The sequence below is a fragment of the Montipora foliosa genome, chromosome 8 (assembly GCF_036669935.1).
Source record: "Montipora foliosa isolate CH-2021 chromosome 8, ASM3666993v2, whole genome shotgun sequence".
NCBI classification, from domain to species: Eukaryota; Metazoa; Cnidaria; class Anthozoa; order Scleractinia; family Acroporidae; genus Montipora; species Montipora foliosa.
Genome location: NC_090876.1, coordinates 8,857,297 through 8,874,796, shown reverse-complemented (window position 1 = coordinate 8,874,796; position 17,500 = coordinate 8,857,297). Strand labels below are relative to the sequence as shown.

Sequence of the window (17,500 nt, the reverse complement as noted above, 5' to 3'; positions counted from 1 at the left end):
AAAATTTAACCGGTGCGCTGTGAACACCTTCACCGTCTAAATTTTGCACGGTAAAGGCGTGGTTACATGGATGCGTGCTAACTCAGCTACTATCGTCAGCATTTCTCTTTCTTGGCGCCATTTTGGATTTCGTGAAGTAGCGCTCTGCACATGAACAGATGGGAAAACCAAGGTTAAACTTAAATCCGGTTCGTCAGTTCCGTGTAAACAAAGCGCAAATATTCCACGGTTCCGTGCTAAAAAAATGGCCGGTCAAATTTTTCAACCAGTAGAAAATTCGTCCGGTACCGTGTGAATCGAGCCTTAAGCTACGACAACGGCGACGGCAACGAGAACGTCAGAAATTTGCATTAGTGGGCAAAAACAATAGCTTTGCACGCCCTGCACGTGCGCTTTTTTTACTTTTGTCCATTTCTTCGCCATCGTCTGCAAAACAACAAGGACGCAAGCACTTGGAGATAAATTTTCATTTTCTCCCCTAAATCAAGCGCCGTTCTGATCAGTGTCATTCTTGAGGAACTACCACACCCTTGTCATATTAAAAAAGGTAAGGGTTTGAAATAGTCACATAGTGATAACATAAGTGAATAATGGGAATTTATATTTTGAGATGACGTTCTCGTTTCCGTCGCCGTCGTCGTCGTCGCTGCTTAAGTTCTCTAATCTGGGAGCTTACGCAAGCAAGAAGACGACTGCTACGAAAACGTCATGAAACAATAGTAATGGGCCATTTCCGAGTTGCTGTTTGTCTCGGTTTCAAAGCGAGTCTTGGTGCTCAACTATTGTAAGAGAAATGAGTTTGATTTGCATAAGAATACGCAACTCATTTCCATTTGAATGGCTGTGCACCAGGACTCGCTTTGAAACTGAAGCATGCAGCAACTCGGAAATGGGCTATTCTAGTAATACTGTAATAGTAATATTCTTTGGCAAAGTGTAAGTGATTATGACACCATTTTGTCGGAATTCAGCAAGCGACGGCCAAAATTCACGCCATTATGAAATTTCTATTTGCCTGATGCCCATGGCAGTATTTTCCTACTGTACACAAATTCCCCATTTGGACTTGTTGCTCCTTTAGCAAGAAGGGCACAGTACACAATGGTATCAGCACCTATGGAAGGACAAAACTGAATCAACGACGTGAAAAGCCACAGCTGTAGGGATAGTTCGTGTATTCTATATGGGTGTGAATGTTATTAGTGCCTTATATGTCACGTAGCATGACGCTCTTCTTGCTTCTGCCGGTGATGCTCGCCGGGGCAGCAACACCTCGTCAAACAAGGGCGGGAAGGTTGCGTGACAGTTAAAAATGTCAATAAATACTGTAGATGCAGCTGAACTGACATAAAATAAACAAAAACAGATCTGACCTTCCTCTGGAGACCTGTGTGCAGTGGGTCCTCCCATATCAGTCCTCACCCAACCAGGACAAACCTAAACGAAAAAGACAACTTTTCAGTTTTTTCTAGCTGGTTTGCGAAACACGGAGAGCATGATACAAAAAAATCCATATCCTTTTTCCCCAGCCTCCTTTGCAGGCCACCTGGGGAGCAACAGGATTGTCAGATGGTTTTCACAGTAAGCGGCTGTGAATTAATTTTATCTGCTAACTAACCGTGCAGTTCCCTACCAGCAGAGGTCTGTTTTCTTGAATTCGCTGGGCTGATAAGACCTCTGCCATGAGTCGAAACTCACTGTGTTGAGTATGCACGGTGGTTACTTAGAGATCAAATCCTCACATCACACTTTATGTTGTGTGGGCTCACTTGAAAACAGCGGAATTACTGTGAAGGAATGCGCGGGGCACAGCGGGCTCAAGTCACATTCAGCAACCATATCATGGGGAATGCGGTTTGAAGGGTGCCGCTCAAGTTGTGGACGGCGGTTGGATCAAAGTGAGTTTCGACCCATTGCAGAGGTGTCTTCCTGTGGTAGTCAGCCCAGTAAACCCAAAAAGAAAAGACCTCTCCTAGCAGGCAAACAGTACAGTAATGTAGCCTAATATGACAACAAAGCAATTGATGATCTTTTGTCATACTTTTTTTCCATCAGGGCATGAGTTATGCAATGACAGTTTGTTAATAACAGATGGTATGCACCCTTGGTTTAAGTGAACATTTACTCACAGAATTCACAATAATTCCTTCGCGGGAATCCTGTTTGAACTGACGCCCTTGTGCCATGGTGAGGGAAGTTACTCCTATTTTAGATACCCTGTAAGCTGATAAATGCAACAAGTTAAAAAATCAGAGCCATGTGTAATTGAAAACAGAGTGTATGATGACCACGACGAGAAGAGTAACCATGACGACGATGATGATGATGATGATGTTGTGTTATAAATATTGGTATTATTTGCAATACAAGTAAATAACCCTTTTTGCGTGTTACGATTGGTTAACTCAGAGGTAGTGCCAAGCACTACTCAACACCAACCAAAAGGGCTATTGGCTGTGTTCTTAATAGCCACCACTTTCCACTACCCTTTAGGGGGAACAAGCACCTATGGAATAATGATGTTTTATCATATTTTCATAAGATTCTGAATGCTTGGACACTTGGAAATTAAAGCCAAATTTGGTTGATTCAGCTCATATATCGTATTATGATCAGAATGCTCAAAACACAATATCTAAGGTTGAAAATTTCATAATAATTGTCAATACTTATTATTACCATTATTATTTTCAAAAACTCATTAATAATTTATGAGCCTAACAGCCTATCAAAACACCGATAAAACGTCACGTGTATGAGCTTTATATCCTGATAAAACACTCCTCGTTAGTATTCTTTATAATAAGGCATAGCTTGTTTTTCTTGTGTGCTAATATTCACCTCTCACAATTTGAACCATTGTTTTGAGTCCAGAGGGACACTCTCTTTGTGGAATGTTTTTGAAGCTGTTCAAAAAACTTGCAGCACATGTTTTATCGGGTCTAAAAACACTGCTGCTTGTTCTTTAAATATTACGTTAAATATCCTCAAGACAATCAGGAGAGCTGTAGTTATGAAGTATAACTGTAAGCAGATGACAAAGGCAGTGCCAATGGGAAGTGATAAAGTTGACAACGATAATGGAATGGTTAGACCACTGCTGACAATAACTACGACAAGCTAAATAAAAATGGCCCCTTAGGTGTAATTTGCACAAGGAAATAATGAAACCCGTTGGGCACACCTGGAGCAACAACTGAATCATCAGGCCATCCCCTTTCAACCATCTTTCCATCTCTAGAGTCACTGATAAAATAAAATATATATTACCAGGCACAGTCAAATTAAAAACAGGAAGAAGTACCGGCTAACCCTAACCCTAACTAACCGAAAGGAAGTAAATCAAATAAAATTAGTTTAATTAGCTTAACACCACAACAAAAGGACTTTACTTGTGAATTTTCCAGATTTTAATACCAGTGAAACAAATACAAATACAGCACCTGTTTTTGAGAATGAAACCGGGGTCTCAATCGGTTTTTTAGTAAATGGCTGGTTTTGTAAAGTAGGTGGGTGTGGCAAGGAGGGGGCCATAATGCCTCTTTTTCCCTAGGGGGTTCTGGGGGCATGCTCCCCTAGAAAACTTTTAAATGTAGGAGCTCTGAAATGGCATTTCCAGTAATCTGGGCATCAACATCAGTCACAAATATTTGCTAACACGAAGCTGCACATGGCCAAGTTAGAGGACAACTTTTTTGTGTTGGCGATTGGCAAAGGCGAGTGCAAATAACTTGGAATTCATAAAAATATCCAATGTCTAAAAGAGAGCAGAATATACAGCAAAAGGTTTCTTGATATTCTAGTTGTTTTATTGAATTAAAATAAATTAACATGGATCAAAGTGAAACGGTGAGAATCGTGTAATTCAAGCTTCTTGAAAAGTAGGTGGTGATAACTTAGGGAGTAGTCGGCGGAATTTGCTGGTTTCCAGCTTTTAATGAAACCTCTGAATTGAAACATTTGACATACCTGACATATTTTTCCATAAGGGTTGAAATTTCTGGGATTGTTGATGCTGTGGAGGTAAACTGTTTTTGCAGTGAAGGAGAGATACTGCTTAAGCTTCCCATCTGGGAGGACACGTTTACTACCCTATAAACATGATACGACAAAAAAAGTTGAAAGTCAAAAACCATTCTCACCACAACCACTTTAAAAGGGGACATAGTTTTTACGTGGATGTGGAGGTTGTTAGCACAATGATTCCTGAACTGCCACTCATTGATGTGTAAAAATAATCGTCTGCCATTACAGTGGTTTCGATTACTCTTGAAGTAGATGCCTGGGTTAATCAATGTAAGCGGCAGTCGCTCTTGTCTTTTACAAGGGTTTGAGTGAATATCAAGGCAGAGCACATAGCAGGAGGTGAGAGGCAAATTTCTGACAAACATACGACAGTATACTGCCGGTGACCTGCTTCTAATGAAACCCCTGTGTTAGACACTGAGTAAAATCTATTACGGTAAGTCTGACTCTCAGGAGTTGATGGGTTAATGGTCGGGTTTACTCCTTTGTTGGAACCAAATGCCAATGTTTTTACTATACATGCTGTGAAGCTTATAATAAATAATAATAATAATAAATATTAGTAATAACAATAATAATAATAACAATAATAATAATAATAATAATAATAATAATAATAACAATGCTTTGTTTATAGTGGTAGTGCACTTAGCTATCAAGCTAGTTTACAGGCACTCCACGTTCAACAATTTAAAAGAAACAATTCAAACTTAACAGAAACATGATTAATTTAATTAACCCTTTGATGTCCAAATCGGCCTAAACTGGCCAGACTTAGTATTTTACTGAGTCTAATGCCAGACGATTTTACTTGTCAATGGGGAACCCCTGGGAATGAATGGGTTAAGAACCTCAACTGGCAGGAAGGTACCAGTTGGCTATTTACAAAGCGTGGTGGAGTCAATCCAGGACAACCGGAAACAAATCCAGGCCAGAGGTTTGAACAGAATTTGAACCCGGGGGAACTGTATGAAACCCAATGCCCTAACCACTACACCACGCTGGCGGCAGCCCCCTATATAGTTTATGCACTCTGCCACCTCTGCTTACTGATAAAATTAATCCCCAACTCAATTAGATCCTTGAAGAGATGACATCTACACCAACATCTACATGTGCCCTCATTTTGGTGAACTCCTTTTTGACATGCAGCTGTTCTAACTTGCTCATGTGGTCTCATAATGCCATGAGCCTTTTTGAGATAATTATTTTATCACTGACAAGCTGGCCACATCACTTTGCTGGAGAATTCAGGCCAGACCGCAACACTAGGAACGCTGGATCCATGCCCTAGAATTTTATGAACAAGGGTTTTGAGATGGAGACTATATCAGAGAAAACTCTTTAGATGTAATTACAAAGGCAGCACCTTCTCCTGAGTTCTTTTAAGACCCTGAGTGTTGGTCTGGCCAGAGACGAACTCACGATCTCCCACACGGCAGCCCAGTGCTCGATCGACTGAGCCATCCAGTTGACTAGATGTGAACGATATTTAAGAATTATTATTCTTTGAAATCGTGGCTAGGTAAATATTCTGCCACTATTCACCAAGATTTCAAAGAATAATCGTTTTAGTATATACTCACAAAGTGATCTCAGCAACAATTGCAGAAAAAAGACTATCCAAAGTCGATTTAAATGACATCTCAATTAACTCATTGCGTGGAAAAAGTGCAAGCAGCAAGCATGCGCAAAAGTGTTTACAGAAGCTTCAAACATGGCAAATCTAAATAACCTTTGTTAAAATCCTCGTCACAAACAGCAAAATGGTCATTTAACACTGTTTAAATTAGCAATGTAAATGGAAAGTCTGGTTGTTAAAACATTTTCACTGTTCGATCAAAGAGGTTCATTTGAAATCATGGAAATTGAAAGTGCAGTTGGTAAAGAATCCACATGAAATTGCAGCTATAATTGAGATGAGTGTTGGTTTGTAGTAAAATGACCCGTCTTGTTCCCCTGCAGCCATGTATAACTTTCTTGAAGATTTTTTTAATTCCTCAATTTCAGTAACAAATTTGTTTTGCTGGGCTACCAGCCCTACAAAATAGAATTACTCTGAGTGAAACAAAATTGTTGGTGTGAAGATTATTTAATTTTCAACAATAATTATCTGGAAAAACGAAGTCAAACACTGGTTGGCGAAAGTGTACTCTTCTCTTACCTTTGAAAACTTTCAGGCCAAATTTTGTGGCCCTCTTTGTATTCTGTAGCACAGCATCATTTGTATTCTCAATATTTCCGATTCAGAAATGCAGGCGAGTTTACACCGACCATTATTATTCACTCCATTGGAAGTGAATAATGCACAATTACTCCGAGACTATGAACCAATCGGCTCATCACACAAGCTCACACAATCAGGGCTAGTATTCCGCCCGGGTTGGCTGACCAGATAGAAAAAATCCGCCTGCACCCAGAGTCAATCAGACTGCAGGGTTTGCAGAATTCTGCCCGCTCATGCATTGAGAAATAAAATATCATTTAACTGTGGAAAGAAGCATGTTAAGATTTTTTGTCATGGCAGTTATCAACAAACCCAGGGGTCAATGGATAAGTAATATAATTATATTACTTCATCCATTGACCCCTGGGAGTGAGTCTCCTGGGGTCCCTGAGGAGTGAACAGGTTAACCAGTCAAAAGCTATGTCCCCTCCAATAAACAGCATTAGAAGAAAATTAACCCTTTCACTCCTGTGGGGTTCCCCATTGACAAGTAAAATCGTCTGGCATTAGACACAATAAAATCTGTAAGTCTCAGTGGCCCTTACAGGAGTGAAAGGGTTAATTAAAATTAATTTAAGTCTACAAAATTCAAGTAAGCGTTGAATAATATCTACATCCTCTAAGGGCTCAACATTACAAATTATTGCAAAGTCACAAAATGACCAGCTCCACTTTTTGATGACAGTAATAATTACCGGCCCTAGGTAAATACCTTACCTTGCATGAGGTCGCAGAAGTGGAAAGAAGTTGTTGCACATCTCCAGTGTTCCAAAATAGTTTGTCTTAATTGTTGTTTCTGCCCTTTCTATGTAAGGGATTTCTTTCTGAAGGTGAAGTAATTGTATGAGCAACTTTATTAGACATTAAACAATGTATGAAGTATTGGGATACATGCAACTCGACCATTTTTCTGCCAAAATATTACATTAAACATCCCTCCAGCAGGTACACTGCAAAAGGGTTAACGTTACCTTCTTTTACTCAAAATCATCCAAGAATGGATATTAATTCAACATGGGGATTAATAGCAAAAACAAGTGTGGAACATTAGAGTACAAGATTTTTCTTGGGCCATTTAAGTGACTAAAGATCATAATTTTAAACAAGCAAATCAAACAAAGTTCTACAAAATATTACAGACAGAGTGGCTTTAAATGGTCTTTTTGTTCACTCATATTTTCACAGCTAAGCTCTCTGTGGAGCTATGGTTGCTGGACAACAATTAAATGTCAATAAGGTACATGTGCAATTTATTGATTTCTGGACATGACGCTAAGGTAAGTACAAGACATTATTTTAACAATTAATGTATAGCATGTCTCTGTGTGTAAAACACAAGCTAAATGTGTTTAGTAAGTGTAGTAGTGGCATACAAAATGTTTTTCATATTCTTGTCTTAAAAGATTATGATTTTTGCTGTCAACACCTTAAATAGCGACTTCTGGCCCATTCTAAAATATAATGCAGCATTAGTAGCCAATTTCTAGCGTTTTTGTTGGTTTATTAGATCCCAATGGTTCAAAGTACAACAATAATTTGACCTTAAATCTAAAATAAGTGTGCTAAAACATTTTAAGGATGAAGCGAAGTATTGTGGGCAAAATGGTCAAAACACTATATCGTTGTGGCAATTCCTCAGGCATTACTAAACCACGAAAAAAGCTAAACACCAAAACACTATGTATGACTCCACCATACATGTACATTGAATACTAGCCGACAAAGGCTGGATTTGAGATTTAATATCGTTTTAGGTCTGCTATTGCTCCTAATTCCTTGAGATTAAGATTAGGATTTAGATTAAGACTGAGATTAGGCACAATAACATTTTACACCGAATAGACCTCTTTACAGTTGTGTGCTTAGTTACCTAGCCTTTAAATGAAAGTGAGGCTGGTGTTGACCTTGTTACATGTATGATACAGACTTCTCTCCTTTTCTTATGTTAATGCAACCTTGTTCCCAGGGTACTCTCTCTTCGTTCCTTGAGGAAGGAAGAGAGAGGACCCTGGGAACGAGGTTGATGTTAATGTTGTTAGCTAATTAGTAAGAATTTACATAAGAAAAGCAGTGTCAAAACAAGGTCAACTCCAGCGTCACTTTCCTTCAAAGGCCAGGTAACTAAGCACACAACTGTAAAATGGACTATTAGGCCTAAAATGATATTTAATCTCAAATCCAACCTTTGTTGGTTAGTATTCAATGTATGGTGGGGCCATAAATGGTGTTTTGGTGTTTTGTTTCGGAATTTAGTAAATTATGTCTCAATTCCTCTTCAAGCACAAAGAAACACACTCAACAATATTATTATTGGACTGGTTAACACAGGGGCCACAAACCATACCCGAAATTGAGCAATGCAAGGGTTTGAGTTGATCGAGTTAAACACACTGGTATGTAAAATTCAGCCACCTTGGATTTTTCAGGTGGATCGAAAGAGACAGTTGCTTAAATTGTCCAGATAATTCGTTTTAAATTCTTACTATGTTAATAAAGGATAACGGCACAACCACAACCTTGACCATGAAAGGTGACTAAAGCCTCTCTTACCTTGAGAAGAACAGCAGCATTGTTGATCAAAATGTCCAGACCACCAAACTTATCACGTACATGATCTCGAAGCTTCCCAATGCTGTCTTTCGAGGTAACGTCAAGTGGATGGAACTGGATGTTTGATGCACTCAGTTCTTTGCTAAGCTCTTCACATACTTTGGTACCATTGTTTGCATCCCGCGCTTTAAAAATTAAGTGAACACCTTATCATTAATACGGTAACCATGTTTCATTTTGTGCACCTAAAACCATTCTAAAGGATAACTGAGGCCTTCCAAGGGGGAAGACATTGTCACCTTTTGCCTCTTTTCTTGTGCTGGTGTCCCACTTCAATTAACTAAGACAGACAAATGCTGCCATCATTTTTTGAGGGGCAGGGGTATTTTGCAGACTGACAAGCGCCAAACGGTTAGCTTTCAGTATTGTAGTGTATGTCTGCAGTAACTAGGTCTATGATGTGAGTGCAGATTTTTTAACTTGTTAGCTTTTAGTTATTCTTAAGTACACATGTATGTGTAGTTATTACTGTCAAATACCGATTTTATAACGTTCGGCGTTTGGCGTTCTGCAAAATACCACTGCCATTTCTTGAGTTCTAGCTAGCAAACTTAGCAGTCACTATAACTCTATCTTTTATCATTATGTTCACGCTTACATGAGCATTGTAGTTCCTAGGTGACACACGGTTAAATATTTATTATTATTTACACAGTTAAGGTCGACTGTCTGCAATAATTTAATTGTTATCCAAAGTTCAGTTATAATCTAATGAAAGCATATTGTGTCAGGTCTAACTGTGTGGTCCGCACTGTTGGAAGGAGGTTCCTTAATATTTTTCTCTACGTTTTAAGAATTAAATTGAACGACCTCGATGATTGAAGTCCATACACTGTATTTGCCTTAAGGTGGCTCCCTAGAGTATTTGTGAATACCTTCACTACAGGGAACGAGTTACAAAAGGAAACCTAGTTCATTTCAATCAAACTTTTCCCTGTAGAGATTTACCAGTATGGGTACCAATAAAATGAGGCTTATCTTTTGGGTGTCAAGTTTTGGATTGTGGCCATTACCATGGCAACATCACATGTAATGACAGGTAGATCTATATGTTATTCAATGGCTGGGAGGTCTGTATAACGCAACATCCAGCAACCAACTCACTCTTTGGAAACTTTAAGACTTGAGAGCTCTGTCTTTGCAACGGTTAGTAAGCGCAAACTTGCATATATTTAACAAGTAAAATCCAACGTTTCGTTGCGCTGTACTTAAAAAAAAATTACTTTAAAATTTAAGATTTCCCGCGAATTCTGAACCAGGCAACCAATCCAGATGGAAAAAAGCAGGCCCGGCCAAGAACTCGTTATTAGCCAATCAAATTCAAGGATTTAGGATTCTGGCGCACTGAGAGCATGGCATCTGACAGGATGCGGCGATGCGGATCCGCATAATTCCCTAAAATCCACATCTTCCGCATAATTACGATATTTTCTGCATAAAACTGAAGAAATGCCTGATATTAGTGATAAAGCAGCTTCTCACCATCCTCATAAACGCAAAAGACAAAGAGATTGACTACTATGAAGTGCTTATTTTCCTGAACATTGAAGAAAACACGCCATTTCGTTCGCAAGATTTGGGGGTTGGAAGCTGAATAATGAATAATGAATAACGAGTATAAATAAAAAATGAAGAATGAATAGTTGTGTCTGAAAAGGCCGGAATAATGAATAACGCAGTTAATATGCCAGTGGAATAATGAATAACAACAATGAATAGTGAATAACCTACAAAAATTTAAAAAGAATAATGAATAATTTGAACAAAACACACAAAGAATAATGAATAATCGAGGTCCAATTATTCAGCTTCCACCCCCGAGCAAGATGAAAGTTCGTAAGCAGTTTCTACACATTTTTCGGCAATGAGCCTGGACTCTAGTTAAACTGTTCTCGTAACATACCCTCAGCTCGAAATTTAAAAAAAAAGGTGCAACAAGGTATGAAAATTTAGCCGCAAGTTATATGATCATTTGTAAAAGTAGGGTGAGTTGGACGGGTGAGTTGTACAAAACAAAATAGGAGCCCGCAATATGCATGTGTGAAAAACCGCTGAAAATGGTGACTGATCGAAGGAATGGATCGTGGTTCAACCACATCGCAATTTTGCTCCATATCTCCAAATTGAAACAAAATTCATGACGAGAAACAAAGTATTTTTTAATCGCTTTATTTATTTTAGCAAAAGTTTCGGCAAAATGCCAATCACTAACCCTTTTATTTTCACGGTGAAAGCTGGTCGCAAATTGGCGACTTGTCCAGATATCGCAAAGGGAAAAAATTCAGTCACAAACGCGACTGTATTGGTCGCCATTTCGAGTCCCGATTTACCATAAGCATGTAAATGAGTTGGACGGGCCCAATAATTAGTTCTATAAATTGTTCAAATTTCCGCATAATCCGGTGTAATTTCCGCATAATCAACGTATGTTTACGCATAATATGGCCAAAAATTTCCGCATAATCTTTAATTTTTTTCCGCATCCTATCAGAAGCCATGTGAGAGGCTTCAGAAAAAATAAATATTCTTGTTTTTGGCCTAAACTTCGTAATATTTATACTTTCTTTCAGCTGGTGTTTTTTATTCTTTGCCACATTATGGCAATGATATTGCCTGACACTTTGAAGTAGTAAAAAGTCAAGGTCGTTCAGATGGTTTTGCCAATATTCTGTAATTTGTAATTTTTCTAAATATATTTGATTACTCTCACAAATTTTAACAAATATTATTAGGAGGGTATTTGACAGCAACTGTATGTGGTTAGAAATGAGCCAATTTTCCAAAAAATTTACCCAAGGGAATGCAAGAACTTATAGCAGTTAATTTTACAGATTTGGTCACGCTGACATCACAAATTTCAGGAAAACATGCATGGTTCAGGCTTTACACGCCATACTAGTGCCCAGCTTGCATGCAGTCCTAAAACTTAAAACAAAGACAAACATAACACATTAATTGTGGGCTTTTTCCATTCTGTGGTGGAAACCCCTTATAGGATTCTTTCAATGAGCAATGAGTGTTGTTTACAATAAATGAAGTATTTAGCTGTAAAAAATGAAAGAAAAAGATAATCTGTGTTTGATATAATTTTTGCAGTTCCTAATTACCGGTACCTGTGAAAAGGACAACTCCATTAAACTCTTTGCTTAATCTTTTAACAACTGCATAACCAATCCCACGGTTTCCTCCAGTGACCTTCAAGGTGGAAATAAAAAGGGCAAACACAGTTACTTCTACTTGTAAGTCACAATCTCACTTAGAGAAAACTAGTCTGATATTGGGAGAGTGACAGTAGTTGTACAATGTACTGTCTGTTGTGCAGTGTTACAGATTACATTGCAGTGTCACTGGCTAATGCTCAGTAACTTTAGCTCTCTAATATTTCCATTGCCTACTCACAGTTACAGCTGTATGTGACTTTGAATTCCAGATCACATCTACAATCCCAGACAAAATTGTTGAGATACCTTTTACTTCCTTCTCCAGGTCTAATCAAATTATTTCCATGACGTAAATCCTCTTGTTACAGATCCCCCTAGCCCCTCAAACAATAAGGAATTTAACCAAATAGGACAGCGACAGCTACGAGAACACCATATCACAATATAAATTTGTGTTATTGTAATCACTTTGTGACTATTTCAACCTTTTTAATAGGGTGTGATAGTTCCTAAAAATGACACTAGTCGGAACAGTGCTTCTTTTAGGGGAGAAAAATATATAATTTTACCAAAGTGAGGTATCGACTTTTTGCCGAATCAGATGATTAGTTGCTTGTTAAAGCAGATGACAAGTTTTGTTAGATACTGGAATAGCTACAATTATAGCTTGGTTAGATCACCGCTGCTATACCGACTGAGCTACAAGGTCAGACGGGAGCAGGCCGTGGGAACTGAAGATGTTGAAGTCACAGCAATGAACATGTACAAGTACAAGGAAGGATTACGTTTTTGCAAACGTTGGCCGTGTAGCACTTATATTTGAACAGACTTGACTGATTTGAGTGTAATGTAAAGTGCTAGATTTCTACCCCATATGAGCCATGTGAGCAACCCTACTGTAATGGAAATGGGCCCACACAAGGACAGAGAAAAACTCTGACCAGGGTGGGAATTTGAACCTTGCACTTCACATTACACATTCACACTTCACATTACACTCAAATCAGTTAAGTCTGTTCAAACATAAGTGCTACACGGCCAACGTCTGCAAAAACGTAATCCTTCCTTGTACTTGCAAATGTTCATGGCCGTGACTTCAACATCTTCAGTTCCTACAGCCTGATCCCGTCTGACCTTCTAGCTCAGTCGGTAGAGCAGCCGTGATTTAACCCGAAGGTCGTGGGTTCAATTTCCACCCTGGTTTTCTCTGTCCTTGTGTGGGCCCATTTCCATCAATAGGGCTAACGCTCATATAGGGTAGAAACCTCGTAGAAATGAATACCGGTCGTTTCGCAAACGTGTCAGTTCACCAACGACCTGTTCGCCAACGTATGAAATTGGTTCGCCAACGTCTAATGTCAGTTCGCCAACGTCCAAAAACACCTTTTTCATTGAAAATAATTGTCAATTAGATAACTTGCAATTCACTTCATGAGAGGGATTGTTGATGTGAACCGCCATATTTGTTATTGAACATTTCAATGCGCCCCAATCCCCCCTCAAATTTTATTAGGTTTCTTTATTGATAGTTTATTGCTGGTCTTATTCTTTTGCAGACTTGGTGGCTCCTAAAGGAGCTGTTTTTTGGTTGTGATTTTTACTGACTTCTTCAATTTCCACGAGTGGGGCCGTTGAGATGTGAGCACGTTTTCAGCAACTGTGCGGCGGTCTTCTCTTTCCTTTCGTACTTCTCCCAGCTGTCGAATAGCCTCGCCTGCAGGTTTCAATAATGCTTCCGCTGGACCCGCTTCAGTTTTTCATCGGACACAAGCCGAAGTAATATTAGTATGGAGATGGCGGATACAATGATAATATTCTCTTGGTCACACAAAGGCAGCCCAAGCTCGGTATACGATTTATAGACTTTGTATGGGAAAATTAACTTTGAGCTTATAAATGCTCAAAGAAGCTGTAAATGTAGAAATAAACTTTGCTTAACTCTACGTCCAGTTGTCCTCGTCTTTTCTGTGCAAAATTATCGGAGGGCAAACTGTGTCCGTTTTAGACGGGTTTGTGGCTTACGAATTTTTGCGATGTCGTCAGTTGTCATTTTCCCTCATAAGCGGAAATGACAACTAAAGACAAGTTTACTTCTACATTTACAGTTTATTTGAGCAGTAATTTTCCCATACAAAGTCTATAAATAGTTTACCGAGCTTGGGATGCCTGTGGGTCACGCACCCGACACTGCTGGCGTGATTTTGTGTCTACTGTAAGTGATTTTGAATCTATTTTTGATGACTGCCAATCATTTGCCCAAACTAAATTTTACATATTTTGAAAGACCTACCCTTCCTTAATTAAAATCCGTAATCTCATGAAATTCGGTGATATGGCACATGGTCAAAATAACAGTTCTTCCCACCGACCGCCGAAGTTAACATTTGGAGAACACTTTGGTTTTGTTTACGGTAAAATAATAAGATTAATCCAATATTCTTGAAATTGTAGGTTTTGGGTTTAGGGTTAGGGATTGTTCACAAATAAAGCCGTGGATGGCGTGGGAGAGAGAGAGGGAAAGAGAGAGAGATTGGGGAGAGTGAAACGAACATTTTCAAGCCGAATCAAACAATTGGTCACATTATCTTCTTTTGGTAATTTGTAAATACATTTCAGATCTATTCCACAAAGTATTTTGGACGTTGGCGAACTGACATTAGACGTTGGCGAATAGACTTCATACGTTGGCGAACAGGTCGTTGGCGAAACGACCGGTTACCCGTAGAAACCTTGCATTTCACATTACACTCAAATCAGTTAAGTTTTCTCGAATATAAGTTTAAAGCTTTTCTGTCGCCAACTGTATTCGGACTTATTCAATGTCATCACGGAAAGCGCATCTTATTTTTAAACTTTCAAATGTCCTGTTAATAAAATAGCAGTTGTTAAGTTGGATGGTCGGTTATGCAAGATCAAACTTAACGCTCGCCATTTTGAGCTGAGTCTACCCTAACCTCTTCTTACTTTTTCCGAGTGGAATGATCTGACTACATTAATATTGAGGGAAGATCTGACTTGTTTGTGGAACGAACTGACCATACTGGGCAACGATCTGACCTGGAACGATCTTACTGCATCACGGCCAAAACTTACCAATGCAACTTTATCCATGTCTGTTCATGAATAATAACATCATGCTTTGGCGTAGGTCGGGTGATTTTGTGACGCTTGTGCCAAAAATATCTTATGATCGACCACCTGCAAACAAAATCGAAGAGCCCGGGCATTTTCTTCCTAGTTGTGTGGGGGAGGGTACTAGTTATTAATGAACTAATGGGAATGTACATGGGGTCACATTTTCACGACGTCTTTCATGGAGTAGTTCCCGACAGTTACCAGAATGGGATCACAAATTGTCGGGATTTTGCGGGTAAGAAAATTCTGGCTAGTAGGATTTAGCCTGCAGAACAGGCGTGATTTTTTGCGTAAACAGAGGGAAAAGCGAGGCGAACGCGCCACTCGCGCGCCACTCGCGCTTCGCGCTCGCCTCGCGTTCGCCTCGCTTTCACCTCTGTTTACGCAAAAAATCACGCCTGTTCTGCAGGCTAAGTAGGATTTAAAAATGGAAAGATTCGCGGTAAAAAAATGTTGTTAAAGAAACAACTGTAGCGCTGTTGATTTAATATTTACTGGTCGGATTACATTCCGTTTTGAAATTACTGTTCAGGAGAGCGTGACTGTTTCGTGACTGTTTTTTATATCATGCGCAAAATTGTAGACAGGTGAATTGACAGGTGTCATGTGTAATTCGAGAATAGGATTTTTTAGCGCGGCTTTTCTTAGCCAGCGAATGCAGACGTATTTCCGCCGGAAATACGTTTGCGTTCGCAGGGTACACTCCACAAGGAGAGTTTCGATAATTTATTGTACTGGAAGTATTCAGTAGGCCAACTTGAAATTTCTGAAAAGTCTTGGAGAATGGCACTGAATCATCTCCAACGAGTTTTTTAAACTTTATTTGATATCCTCCTGCTGGTGTTCATAAATAATATGTTTTTTTATCGCTGGAAGATAATATATACACTTAATATACGGTTCCGAGGGAAACAGTTAGTTTGTTTTCCCGAGAGTCCTCATGCTTCCCGAGACGAAGTCCAGGAAAAACAAAACTAACTAGTTTCCCGAAGGACCAGACATTAAGTGCTTTGTTGTATATTTAGACTTTTCCTGCAACAATCGAAGCAAAACGTCCGGAGCGGGAAACAATAGCGGAATTGTATCCCCGTCGGATACATTTGAATTTGATCAGGGCCACATGACAAAGAATCAAGCAATCACAGTGCTCGTTTTGTTGAGCGAAAGTCTAGGTATATAACAAAATCAATTGTTTTACATCTCGACTTTTCCTCAACAAGACTTAACTGATCAGAGTGTAACGTGAAGTGCTAGTTTTCAACCCCATATGAACCATGTGAGCGTTAGCCCTACTTATGGCCACCCTGGTCAGAGTTTTTCTCTGTTTCGGCCCATTTCCATTACAGTAGGGCTAACGCTCACATGGTTCATATGGGGTTGAAAACTAGCACTTCACATTACACTCTAATCAGTTAAGTCTGTTCAAATATAAGTGCTACACGGCCAACGTTTGCAAAAACGTAATGCTTTCTTGTACTTGTACATGTTCATTGCCGTGACAATAACATCTTCAGTTCCCCCGGCCAGCTCCCGTCTGACCTTGTAGCTCAGTCGGTAGAGCGGCGGTGATCTAACCCGAAGGTGGTGGGTTCAATTCCCACCCTGGTTAGAGTTTTCCTCTGTCCTTGTGTGGGCCAATTTCCTTTAGTAGGGCTAACGCTCACATGGTTCATATGGGGTTGAAAACTAGCACTTCACATTACTCTCTAATCAGGTAAGTCTATTCAAATATAAGTGCTACACGGCCAACGTTTGCAAAAACGTCCTTTCCCTCAACAAGACGAGCAATGTGATCGGTTGATTCTTGGTCACGTGCCCCTGATCAAATTCAAATGTATCCCAACCGAATTACAATTCCGCAGTTGTTGCCCGCTCGGGATGTTTTGCTGCGATTTTTGAAGGAAAAGACTAAATACATAACAAAGAACTTAATGTATGATCCCTCGGGAAGCTAGTTAGTTTTGTATTCCCTCGAGTCCTGATGTTTCCCGAGACGAAGTAGAGGGAAACATCAGGACTCTCAGGGGAAACAAAACTAACTGTTTCCCTCGGGACCATACATTAAGTGTATATTCTTGATCGCAATTTGAAGAAACAACACAACGTTTTTTCAAATTATGTTTCAACAGAATCTTCTGTCATCTTCAGTTTGAATTACAAAGTACAGAGTTGAATATATAGTGTGAGCAAAATATGAGGCTATTCCTCAACAATAGTTTCCCTCTTCATAAAGTCCATGCCGATCCTTACGATATACCAGCATGCGATGGGAACTAATTTTTGTTTTGTGAACCTCATTCGTGGTTAATTGATCTTGTGTACTATGAGTAAAAACTCGCTT

At 39.3% G+C, this 17,500-nt stretch overlaps 1 protein-coding gene and 1 long non-coding RNA gene across 3 annotated transcripts in view; one reads left to right on the top strand and one right to left on the bottom strand.

Moving 5' to 3' along the window:
• Window positions 1–2,188, top strand: part of LOC138013070 (uncharacterized) — a 10,020-nt gene extending 7,832 nt beyond the window's left edge. The window contains exon 3 of the long non-coding RNA XR_011125170.1: window positions 2,056–2,188. This is a non-coding gene — a long non-coding RNA (uncharacterized lncRNA). The remainder of the gene's footprint in view (window positions 1–2,055) is intronic.
• LOC138013050 (mitochondrial protein C2orf69 homolog) overlaps window positions 1–15,265 on the bottom strand; it is a 29,115-nt gene extending 13,850 nt beyond the window's left edge. The window contains exons 1-9 of one of the 2 annotated variants that reach the window (XM_068860015.1): window positions 15,118–15,265; window positions 11,977–12,058; window positions 8,804–8,988; window positions 6,971–7,077; window positions 3,970–4,092; window positions 3,185–3,246; window positions 2,130–2,224; window positions 1,374–1,437; window positions 1,016–1,114 (exon numbers count right to left, since the gene is read on the bottom strand). In XM_068860015.1, coding sequence (XP_068716116.1) covers window positions 1,016–1,114; window positions 1,374–1,437; window positions 2,130–2,224; window positions 3,185–3,246; window positions 3,970–4,092; window positions 6,971–7,077; window positions 8,804–8,988; window positions 11,977–12,058; window positions 15,118–15,135 — 835 coding nt within the window. In that variant the 5' untranslated portion in view covers window positions 15,136–15,265. Of the gene's footprint in view, window positions 1–1,015; window positions 1,115–1,373; window positions 1,438–2,129; window positions 2,225–3,184; window positions 3,247–3,969; window positions 4,093–6,970; window positions 7,078–8,803; window positions 8,989–11,976; window positions 12,059–14,988; window positions 15,079–15,117 lie in introns of those variants that run through there. The other variant, XM_068860014.1, reaches the window with a different exon arrangement.
• Window positions 15,266–17,500: the final 2,235 nt, after the last annotated feature.